At 40.5% G+C, this 12,820-nt stretch overlaps 1 protein-coding gene across 1 annotated transcript in view; it reads right to left on the bottom strand.

Annotated features, from left to right (window-relative positions):
• Positions 1–12,820, bottom strand: part of LOC110088588 (dynein axonemal heavy chain 11-like) — a 269,144-nt gene that overhangs the window by 133,844 nt on the left and 122,480 nt on the right. The window contains exons 43-44 of the mRNA XM_078394150.1: positions 10,613–10,736; positions 692–834 (exon numbers count right to left, since the gene is read on the bottom strand). Coding sequence (XP_078250276.1) covers positions 692–834; positions 10,613–10,736 — 267 coding nt within the window. The remainder of the gene's footprint in view (positions 1–691; positions 835–10,612; positions 10,737–12,820) is intronic.

Raw genomic sequence — 12,820 nt, 5'->3', positions numbered from 1 at the left:
TTCTCTCTACATCCATGTACAATATTCATAAACCAACCAGATGAGAATACCCTTCTTGATTACGGTAACTGTAGTCCATGAAAGTATATGTCACAACAAGTACTCTAGAATTTTAAATGTTATCTTCATGACTTTTTTGTATTTTTGCCACCATAGACCAAAACATCTACCCTGCGGGAATTTGTTATTCATAAATTAACAACGATGACTACTACAACTACTGGTGTTACTACTTTAATGGAACTGTTAGCATAGGAAAAATTATACATATTTCATGCTCTGAGCCCAGTGATTGCTCATGTGTCTCTCCTAAATGACACACATTTCACTGTAGGAGTTATTAAAATTTCCTTTAAAAATAAATGATAATTATTATTTTGTCTTCTCTGATGTTCAGACTTCTTTATCAGGAAAAAAGAGATGCAATGCTGTGATGCAAGTTGAACTTTCATAATTCAATCGGTGTTTTGCAATTAATGTAAAGAGTAAAAGGGCATAATATTCTTCAGACCTCTAATAACTATGTTCCATACATTAAAAATAAATCAATATATTGGCTTTTAAAATGCTCACCAACAAAGATAATTTGCCTCAAAAAATCTTTATTATGAGAAATCTTTATTTGTGCATTATTCTAGAGCAGTTACTTTATGCTGAATATATTTCCTCATATTCTTCCTGCATCTTTTACCTTTAGTTGCCGACGAATACGTTCAATAAAAAATTGCCAGCAGCTTTCTTTTGAATCATCCTGGCCAAGCCCCCGTAACTCCATTCTTGTAGAAGAAATAATATTTTCCACCTCATCTTCACTAAACAAATCAGGGATATCACCTGTAAAAAGAGGAACCGTTTATGCAATTTTATATCTGAGGTTCAGTCAAGAATTTTGTACCCTTAATCCAGATTAAACTTTCTGTATTGCTGCTTCTATACTATCATTCTTCTGGCTGTTGCTTAAAGTGGGTATTAGGGTTCCTTTACTCATCCTCATTTTATCCTACTAAATTACTGAAGGAGGTTAGTCTCTAAGCTTGGAAGTAGGCAATTTGAAGCAGTACAGTCACTTACAATTAGATACAATTGGGAGGTAATTAGTATGTTGAAAGGTAAGGAGTTTGAATCCGTGTAATGGGGTGGACTTCTGCTGCTTGTCCCAGCTCCTGCCAACCTAGCAGTTTGAAAGCATGCAAATGCAAGTAGATGAATAGGTACCACCTCGGTGGGAAGGTAATGGCATTCTACGTCAAGTCATGCTGGCTACGTGACCACAGAAAGTCTCTGCGGAAAAACGCTGGCTCTTGGGCTTATGAACGGGGATGTACACCAGCCTCTAGAGTCAGACATGACTGAACTTAATTGTCAAGGGGACCCTTTATCGTTACCTTGCTATGTAAGTACATTCCATTTCAAAATGACCAAAATCCAATAGTAAGCTGCAACAGGAGTAAGCCCACTGAATCTAAGGAACTTATGGAAAAGCTAACTCACCACATCCTCACTGATATGGCTGCTTTAATTCTAGATGTGAATTATTACTCAATTTCAGCCACTGGCTGAAGTCCTGTTGTGCTAGTTTATGCTACATAAGGCTGATGATGTCAACAGCCATGGCCTTTTTTAGGTATTAAATCTTTCTCATTCCCAGACCCAAAGTCCCGAGACTCTCTTGGGATCTCTTACATCATGAAGAAACCTTTGGGGGCCATGGGATAGGAGAGGGAGCATTTAATTTCTCAAAATTGCCGCTGCCACGTTGATGGCCACTAGAGGTGACTGGAGATTATTCCATGAGTTGAGTTTAGCCTTTTCAGTTCAGTTTTCACCTGGTGATAACATACGATGCAATGAGTTACTTTTAAGAATGCAGTGATGATAAGGACATGGCCGACTGGCTGTCCTAATAGAATAATTAATGTCACTGAATCAGAGATGGGCACGAACCAGTAGTTTGGTGGTTCATGCCAGTCTGTTTAGCAGCTGAACAGGGGTTCGGCGCTTCCAAGTCCTGCCTCCTCTGGTGGGCACACACTCAGAGGCAACACCAAGAAGAGACAGGGCAGAGAAGATGGGGCGCTGCCTCAGAGTGGGTGCCACTGGAGGAAGAGGGGCTTGGAATCACTGAACACCTGTTTGGCTACTGAACAAACTGACACGAACTGCCAAACCAGTGGTTCTTGATGATCTCTGAATTGGATCCTTTTAAAAATCAGTGTTCTGAGTAGATATGGGAGTGCATTATTCATATCCCAGGGGATATTCCCACTCCCCAGAACCAGCATAGTTCATTCACCGGGTTCCTTGAAGCACACGGACCAAGTCCTGCCGGCGCTGCCCTGTCTCTCCCCTCAGCCGACAGCTCAGCAGCTTGAGTGAGGAGACTTGTGAGACCTCTTGTGAAGAAGTAGGAAGACAAGTCTCCCCACTAATCTGCTGAACCGTTGACTGAGGGGAGAGGCACGGCAGCTCCAGTGGGACTATGCCTGCAATTGGCACAATGTTGCCGCTGTTAGGCACGTGTGCTGTGAGGAGACGGTGAGGGAACCAGGCTGGTTCTGGGGGGGCAGGGATGGATCGCCATGGCAGCTGTGGTGCTGCTGAGCTCCATGTTTGTATCCCCTGAGAAACAAATAAGAAGCTCTCATGTCTACGCAGAACGTTGTTTTTTGAAAGGATCCCAGGATAAAAATACAAAGCTCCCACATCTCGTTCTGAGCTTTGTTTGGGCTGAAGATGATACTACAGATGACAGAAAAGAGAATTTTTCAAAAATGCCCCCCCCCCATGGCCAAGGAAATTTGAAATTAATCTTCTCTGTATTACAGTGAAAGAACTATATGCATGCAAAAGCATGTGTGGCTGGCCACACATCCCCACCCCCCACTTTCCATATTTTGAAAAACGATTCCCTGGATCTTTTTCCATTTTCTGTTTCTCTGGAATATTTCCAAGACTGGGTTCATTATTATTTAAATCCTTTTTGTACATGTTAGTGTGCTGGTATTTTCTGCTGTGCTTCACGTGACTTATGTATTATTGCACTCTCGATAAAATATTCCCTATATATATTCTCAGTAATGATTCATTTCCATATGAGACAAATATAATAATCAGTCATTACAATGATGTCTTTGAATCAAGCCCTTCTTTCTCTACTGTGTGATGTAAAAGGCCAAATGAATGTTCTTCTAAAACCTGGTGATATTGTGATGTCCTTTGGCTTCGAGCCCATCTTTCTTCTAATTTAGACTCTCTTGCTTATCCTATTTGCAAATAGTAGTTCTCATTTAGGGTGGCCAAGCCATTAGGGCTCTTCTGTCTTGCATGTTTCTTTTCACGGATCAGCAACATGTTTAAGAGCAGAGATTCCAGTGAAACCAGTAGGGCCCTTAATGGGATCAGAGTATGAGAATGGATCATAGCTGATCACACTGGAGAGGGTCGCTGGAGTGATCTTTCTTCAAGTGATCCTTCCATCTGTGGAGGAATCCCTCAAGCCTAGCCCCTAAGGAGGGTAGCTCTTCCTGGGTACGGATGTGCCTGGGCCCAGATCACGCGGGTTTGCAATCTCATCTACATTGTGTGGCTGCCAGGAAACAATGCACACTGGATGATGCCACAAGCAGTCCAAAATGCAAGCCATTTCCCCATCTGCTTACACCCTAAATACACCACATAAGAACTGAAATGTGGAAGTACAGCTGTGGAGAAAATAGAAAAATGCCTTCACTGTAAGGATTTGGAGGCCATTGCTGAGATCCTCCCAATCACTATGTATGGACCAGGAAGCTAGACAAGGGAGAAAGCTGAGAGAGGGGGGAAATGGACTTATTTGGAGTCAAGGAGAAGTCTGCAGATACCAGGACTGCTGTGGACTGCTAGGAAGACAATAAAATGAGTTCTGGATCAAACCAAGCCTGAACTCTCACTGGAAGCTAACATTAGGGAAAGAGGAAGGTAGTAGGAAAAGTGGAACATGGATTGATTCAAGAAGGGAAGGCATTGCTTTTCATTTGTAAAACCTGAGTGGGACTGTTCACGGTAGGATCTTTTGGAGGTCATGAATTCATCATGTCATTATATGTCAGAAACAACTTGATGGCACATAACAAAAACAACGCCTAGAACAACTCTGAGTACTGCTGTTCTTTAAGGGGATATACATTTCAGATTGCTGTTTCTGAACACCCACAGCTGCCTACAATCTTACACTTCTTCAGAAAAAGCCACAGGAGCTTATCATGTAGGTCAGTGCTTCCCACCCTTGGGTAACCCAGGTGCTCTTGAACTGCAGCTCCCAGAAAACCTGGCCAGCGCAGCTAGTGGTGAAGACTTCTGGCAACTGTAGTCCAATAACACCTGGGTTAACCAAGGTCGGGAACCACCGTGTAGATGTTTCCACCTCTGTTTATAATTACTCAGACAATGGTGTACCTTTCATTGCAAGCCACCTAGAGTGGTCGTGGGACCAGATAGGGGGGATATAAATAAAATAAATAAATAAAAATAAATAAATAAATTGCAGAATTTGCACAAAGATAACCCTACAACACATTCCTTCTAGAACTCAGTCCCCTACCAAACAGGAAATAGTTTGAGCTCTTTATACTTTCCTTTCTGTAAACAAAAGAATCAAAGAGAAAATGCAGGACATTCAGTATCCCAATAAATTTGGACTTCGAAAGGCAGCTACAAAGAAATGAGGAAAGTTCCTTCATGGTAAGGAAGTGTCCGTGGAGACCAGTGCTGAGATCATCCATACTATTGTACTGCCGAGGATCATTAATGGATGTGAACGTTGGGTGACAAAGAAAGCTAACTGGAAAAAGAAATAACTCTTGCGACATCTGAGCACACCGGGCAATCAATGAAGAGAATATCCCATATCAGATCTTCATAATTTGTCACCACCAAGTCCAGAACAACCATTTACCTATCCAGACAATAAAAAGTGGTTTCTTGGGTTCCTGCAGGGTTCCTGTACATGGCTGGAGGCTTCCATTTAGCCTGTAAGATTACAGGCAGTACATATCTGTTCATAATGGGGGCCATTCTCACAGCTTGGAAAATGTATGTAATTACATACGGTTTGTATACAGTGGTGCCTCGCATAGCGATGTTAATTGGTTCCAAAAAAACACATCGCTATGTGAAACCATCGCTATGCGAAACACCATTTCCCATAGGAATGCATTGGAAACCGGTTAATCCGTTCCAATTGGAACGGATTGCCGTTGTTAAGCGAAAAAACCCATAGGAAACATCGCTAAGCGAAACAATGTATCCTCCATTGGAATGTATTGAAGCTGACTCAATACATTTTAATGGCTTTGCGAAGTCAATTTTTGCAAAATTAAGTGTGTCATAAAAGGGTCAAAAATGGTTTTAAATGCTTGGATTAGCTTTTGCACCCTCTAAAACGGATGCAAAAGTTAATTTGGCTTTGATCTGACTTTTCATTAATTTATGGTGAATTTTTTCCCCCCAACTTTTGACAGCTGTCAAAATCTGACAGCTCCATTATTTCCTATGGGGGAAGAAAAAATTCACAAAAAATTAATGAAGACTCAGCAACTGTTCTAAATTCTTGGGTTCGTTAGAGGACCCCCTAAGTTGTGTGCAAACCTGATTTGGCTTTGATCTGAACTTTCGTTAATTTTTTGTAAATTGTTTTCTCCCCCATAGGAAAGCATGGAGCTGTCAGATTTTGACAGGTCCATTGGTTCCTATGGGCCAAAAAAAAAAAATCACAAAAAATTAACGAAAAGTCAGATCAAAGCCAAATCAGGTTTGCACATGACTTAAGGGGTCCTCTAACGAATCCAAGCATTTAGAACCGTTTTTGACCCTTCTAAGACACTTTTTTAATTGAAAAAAAACATCGTTAAGTGAAGCAGGGGACCTAAAATCGCATTCGTTATGCGAAGCATGGTCCCAAACTTCGCTAAGTGAAAATCACCCATAGGAAACATCGTTATGCGAAGCATATTATTTTCTAAAAAAACATCGTTATGCGAATTCATCGCTAAACGAGGCAATCGTTAAGCGAGGCACCACTGTAACTCGAACACCCAGCAGCTAGGTGGTTCTGGATTCAATAATCTGGAAGAGTTAAGATTTCCCAACTTGGAGAATCCCAGTACAGAGGTGCCTTGATTTACGAACTTAATTGGTTACGGAAGATGGTCATAACTCAAGTTGGTCATAACTCAAAGCACCATTTCCCATAGGAATGCATTGAAACGCAATTAATCCATTCCAGATGGGAGGAAAAAACACCAAAAACTGAAAACACTGCAAGACCCATTGGAAATGCAATTAATCCGCCTGGGCTGGAAAAAAACCCACCAAAAAACAACAAAAAACAAAAAACACTGCAAGACCCATTGGAATGCAATTAATCCGTTCAGGCCAGGAAAAAGAAAACACTGCAAGACCCATTGGAACATAGCACAGCACAGCAACATAACCCTCCAGCCCAAACCCATGCTGCAAAACCCTGTACTCACTCAGAACAGGCATTTTAAAAGGCAGAAAGCAGCACCAGGCAGTCCAAAGCCTCCTCCGAACGCACACTCTCTAACTGCTGGGGTGAAAGAGCTGCAAAGAAGCAGTCTCTTCGCTGATCAATGGTTAGCAATTTAAATTCCCTGCCTTTCCCCCGGTCGTAACACAAAGCTCTGATCACAAGTCAAAGCAAAATTTTGTGGCTGGAGCTGGTCATAACTCAAATTGGTCGCAAGTCAGGACGGTCGTAAGTCGAGCCACTTCTGTGACAGGAAGAGCGATGGAGGTTCTGGACTCTTTCCTTCTCAAGCAGTAAACAGGAAATCATTTCTCCTTAAGGAAAGGCACCACAAGATACTGGGCTTTGGTTGTTAATGTTAATCTCAAAGAAATTCCTGTATTTTCTCAAGTGGTTTTTGTGTATTCCTGTAACAAGTGCAGTACCGGAAAAGTAGATAATAGCAACCTGTGACCTGTCAAGAGTGACCCTTGGTTAAATGGGCATTATAGAAATTAAACTGAATGGATGGATGGATGGATGAATCGATCGATGGATCGATGGATCGATGGATCGATCGATCAATCAATGAACTACCACAGCTGTGGCAAACTAGGCAAAACTTATGTTAAAAAAACCAGTAGGATCCCAACCATTTCATTTAGTTTTATTTTGTTTTTTTCATTGATTAGATATTTAATCTGGCTTTTCACCCCAAAAGGGGGGATATGGAAGGAGCCTCCCTAAAGAATGTGAGGACTCTGAACACATTTGAGCATATCCCCGGGCAGGGACAGCACCTGGTCAATTGATCATTCCACTCCAGATGCATCACTGGGCCGCTTCTTATATAAATAAAAGAAGGGGGGGGAAAGATCCCAAAATATTGACAGAGATGAGACCAAATGCTTACAATGTAAGAAATGGCACAAAAGAAAAAAAAATGTGCTCAGATTTATCACCATGAAAATGGCAGCATCAATCTGCAACTTGTTTATCCTGGTTTAAAACTGTGGAAAGCAAAATCTGATTCAGGGCAATTTGAGAGTTATTCCATCAGTTTTACAAACGTTATCTCTCTTCCTTCCAAATTTACCAACAGGTTTCTCTCTCCCTCCCTCCCACCCCACTCCACGATATTTTTGATGTGCCTCTTGGTACAGAAAGCCGAAGCGCATCTATTATTCTGGGGGAATCTCCTTTTGCGACAAGATCATACTATTGTCCTAAAATAGTAAATGGCTGAAAAGGCTCACAATCTTCCTTCTCTGTTACTGTGCTGTAAATGCAATTAGCGAAGAAACACTGTCAGCAGAGATTATTTTAATGGGTATACAGTAGTACTTTAAATGAAATCTTTGCCATCTGTTCATCTCAATTATAAACACAACCAACATATTTTACAATAGCTTCAGAGAATACAAATACTGCCATACTGTTTCCCCTTGCTACTTCAACTGGAGAATTTTTTTTTAAAAAAATGCTGTTCAACTCGCATAGGGTGGGGTTAAGAGTGCTCATTCTCAAAACCGATGTGTTAGGCCTAATGGTGCCACATTTATTTGTTGGTTTGTTTTTCGTTGCTATCAGTATAAAGTGTCAGTCGCCAATCCAACAGAAGTCCTACTAATTTTAATATGAATTCAATACAACCAAACTGAGGCAAAGCACTTCTCTGTGTGTGCCACACAAGAGGCATCACCTGAATCATGCAATCAACTACACAATCAGCTTGCGCAGTGCTGGTTTTCTGAGCGCAAAGCCTAACACATAACTTTAGAATAAAGAATAAGACTTGAGAACAGCAGTTAAATCTGTTCTAAATTTGAATCTCTCTCCCTTTGTATTAAAGCAATGGAAAAAAGACCAGTACTTTATTTTTAGTAACAATAGCATTAGCAGCCAATTGACCAAATGAAAAATAAAGAATAGAATAGAATAGAATGAAATAAAAGTTTTGGGCAAAAACTTAATTTTTCATTTTGCAGACTTTGTATTTTGCACAAGTAAGGTATTCTGCACAAAACACACAAGGTTGATTTTGAAGAACAGCACCATGTGAAGGTTTTGCAAAAAAAAAAAAAGTCCAGAAATGCAAAAGAAGGATTTTTTTTTTTAAAAAATAATCCTCTTATAGGAGGAAATTTCTGGAATTTTTCTTTACCCCTACCAGGAATGGAATAGGTGAAGATATTCACCTTCTTAACCTGTTTACACTAAACAGGTGCTAATCTCTACTATGGAGAGGTTTTTCACTGAAGGAAAATGATCAGAATAAATTTTGTGTGGTTGGGGTTATCCGTTACAGTTTATGTATCACTCAATCACATCATGCAAGTTTATATATGGCAAAGAAAATGTGCAGGTACAAAGGCATTGTTTGCTCCAAACATTCAGGCATTTAACATGAACAATAATGCCATAAGGTTAGGCTTTTCATTTAAACAGAGTAGGGGGGAACACACACACACACACACACACACAGAGTCACAGACACACACACACACACACACACACACACACACACACATTACTTAGTTAATTTACTGTGTAAAGGTGTCTAATTTGTATGGGGTAGGTTTTGATTATTTTTCTTCCTCATTTATTTATTTTAGTTATTTATTTATTTATTTTATTTATATCCCGCCTATCTAGTCACTTAAGACCACTCTAGGTGGTCTGCTTTTGGAGTGGATTGATTCTCTGTCGCCTTGCCTCTCTGCTTTTCTTGGAGTCATTTACAAGAGTTCTGCAGGGCTTAAGTTCAACGAATGCAAGGAAACATGAATGGGAAGAACCTGAAAACCACTGCACACAAAAGACTAGCTAACTACACCCATCAATCACAATGACAGATCATCTCTCTCTTATCACAACAATACACCCACAACAAAAAACACGCTGATCACCATAATCACCCAATCTCTTGAAAAGGACAAAAACTGATCCCACAGCTATAAATACTCAACTGTCCAACAAACTGCACCAGAGCACAGACAGAGTTCTGACCCCTGTCCTCTGAAGATGCTGGCCACAGAGACTGGCAAAACGTTAGGAAGAAAAACCTTACAAACACAGCCGAACAGCCTGGAACATCCACAACAACCATCGGATCCCAGCCATGAAAGCCTTTGAGAATACAACCTGAAAACAACTTTCATTTTTGTTGAATGAAAGTCCTGGTGTGCTAAAACCATAAAAATGAAAGAAGCAGCTAAAAAATGAGAAAGATACCCCAAATATTTTGCTGGGCTCCTGTCTAACATGGTTTAATGATATGCTGAAAGTATTAGCAGGCTCTGAGCACAGATAATGATCCCTACCTATGTTGTTGTACCGGAGAAATATATTCTGTCAGAAAATGAATTTCTGCAATTCTATCATAACCACTTGCCAGGAAGAATTTTAGAGACTGATTTTTAAAAAGCTGTTAAGAATGACACTCTTGTCCCGGGTAAATTGAATGTAAAATGAAAACAGAAAAATTCTCGATAGAGGAATTTCTGAACACCTTTGCTCTCCCAGCGTTTGCAACCACGTAAGAAGGACCAAGAATCATCCCGCTCTCATCCATGACAATGAGGCACATAATTCCCTGTCCAATTTTTTACTCTCAAAGATGCACCACAAATGTATTGCCACTTACAATTTACACTGGCAAAATATGTGTGGGCTTACATCGTTGCCATTTTATCTAACAATATCAAATATTAAAATAGTGGAAGCATTTTAGAATAAACAGCTTTTTTGGGGGGTTGTTGCTTGATTGCAGCTGATTATGTTCTGCAGCTTGTGCTGCTGGTGTCACAAAGGTGACCTAATAGCTCCTATAACTCATCTCAACAGCTGACCTTTCCCCCTCACTGATGAAGCCTATTCAGAACCTGGTGGCCTTTTGCTCACATCAGGATCTTCTCTCTTTCTCAACTGTTTTGATCATGAATATATTTATCAAAGTGGAGTCCCCCCCCCAAGTCCAAGAAGACTTCAGTGATCACTTGAAAAGATGAAATTTAAATAAAGTACAAAAGAAAGAGTCTTTCAATCTCTCTCTCTCTCTCTTTTTTTTTTTTTTTGGTTTTTTCGTATTTGTGAGTTTTTGCTTACCTGATGCCAGCATGTCATTAATTAATACGAGAAAACGCTCATCAGGGATCTGAGCATCTGCATGAAGAAACACTGTACCAATGTTCTTCACGCCGACTTTAAAGTAAAGTGCAGCAATATCACTCTGTAGAAGAAAGGAAGGTTTAGATCATTACCAAAATATGCATACAGAACAATATTGCGAAACAAAGCAACCTCCTGAAAGGGAAGTTTAAAGACTTAAAATTCAAATGATCTGAAGAAGAAAATTACGTATTTGCACAATATGGCAACCTATGGGTGGTTCACTGGTTTACTAAGAGGGAGGCCCTTGCTGCATTATCAAAAATGTCATTGTCCCACAGTGGCAATATTTAATTTAAGTTAACTGAAAACTTCACAATCCCTCTGCTTTCAGGCTCCAAAGTTCCCTAGGGCTCACCTTAACTCTGAAGCAGTTTTGGGGAGCCTCAGCATGGGACAGGGAACTTTCAAAAGCCAAATATCCCCTCTAGATTGCCACGGGCAGTCCTGAGCCTGGTGGTGGCGATTGGGCAATGATTTTTGACTACCCTTTCTCCTAAATTGGGTATCCATTATATTATATAATACAATGGTTCAAATCCTCTGACTAATTATGTTCATAGAATCACAGAATGGTGAAGTTGGAAGGGGCCTATAAGACCATCAAGCCCAACCCCCTGCTTGATGCACTCTGGGATGATTGAGAACAGATTTTGCCCCTCCTCTGAAGGGCAGCCTTTTAAGTATTTGAAAAGTGTTATCATATCACCCTTCTATTTTCTTTTCTCAGGGCTAAAAGATTCAAGGCTATGATGCCATAGCATAAATAGCATAACTTTGTAGGCAAGTTGTTTTAATTTGAGAAATCATCATAGCCATTATCAGCTCAAATACTAGTGCTTTATTAACTTGGGCCAATTTTCCTCCAAACGTTACACCATTTGTGTAGCTACAGAAGAGGATTTTGATCAATAAATAAGCATAATAAATGAACAGATATTTCTTCCTGATGATGGCATGCACCTTTAAAAAAACAACCCTACAGTTTATTGTTATGTTAAATAAAATAAAATTTATTTGGGATCAAAAGCACTTTGTGTCTTGCTCTTGCACAGAAGGGAGGGGTTTCAGAATCCTCAAGAGGTTATTTCACCATGTGACAATAGCCCCTCTTGGCTATAAATGAGATTTTGATTACATTTCTTCACATATCTACCATGTTCTGTTAATTCTTTACAATTGCTGGAGAACACAGGGACAAGCCACTTTAAGTTCTGGATACTGTGCTTTAAGAATAATCCCAACAAACTGGAGTAAGTTCAGAGGAGGGCAACAAAGATTATCAGGGGACTGGAAACCGAGCCCTGTGAAGAAAGACTGAAGGAACTGGGAAGGTTTAGCCTTGAGAAAAGAAGACCGAGGGGATATAAGGTAGTACTTTTCAAATACTTGAAAGGCAGTCATACAGAGGAAGGCCAGGATGTGTCCTCTATCATCCCAGAATGCAGGAAGCCAGATTTATGCTGAATATCAGGAAAAAAGCTCTTTAACTGTTAGATCGCTATAACAATGGAACTAATGACCTCAGGAGGTGGTGAGCAATTGGACAACCACCTGTAAGAACTACTTTGATTTGAATTCCCGCCTTGAGTAGGGAGTTGAACTCGATGGCCTTAGAGGCACCTTCCAATTCTATGATTCTATAATTCTATATGCTTTTAAGATTTATAATGATTTAGGTAGGTCCACCTAGTTCAGTACTGCGAACTCTGACTGGAAGTGACTTTTCAAGAGTTTACACATGATTCCCTACCTGGGGGTCCTAATTAGGTATTTCCTAATACTCTCCAGTGAGAGCTGGACCATAAAGAAGGCTGACTGCCGAAGAACTGATGCTTTTGAATTGTGGTGCTGGAGGAGACTCTTGAGAGTCTCCTGGACTGCAAGGAGAACAAACCTATCCATTCTGAAGGAAATCAGCCCTGAGTGCTCACTGGAAGGACAGATCCTGAGGCTGAGGCTTCAGTACTTTGGCCTTCTCATGATAAGAGAAGATTCCCTGGAAAAGACCCTGATGTTGGGAAAGTGTGAAGGGAAGAGGAGAAGGGGACGACAGAGGACGAGATGGCTGGACAGCATCATCCAAGCTACCAACATGAATCTGACCAAACTTCGGGAGGGGTCACGAAGAGTCGGACATGACTT

This window comes from Pogona vitticeps, chromosome 1 (genome assembly GCF_051106095.1).
Source record: "Pogona vitticeps strain Pit_001003342236 chromosome 1, PviZW2.1, whole genome shotgun sequence".
NCBI lineage: Eukaryota > Metazoa > Chordata > Lepidosauria > Squamata > Agamidae > Pogona > Pogona vitticeps.
This window is presented reverse-complemented; position numbering and strand designations above follow the sequence as displayed.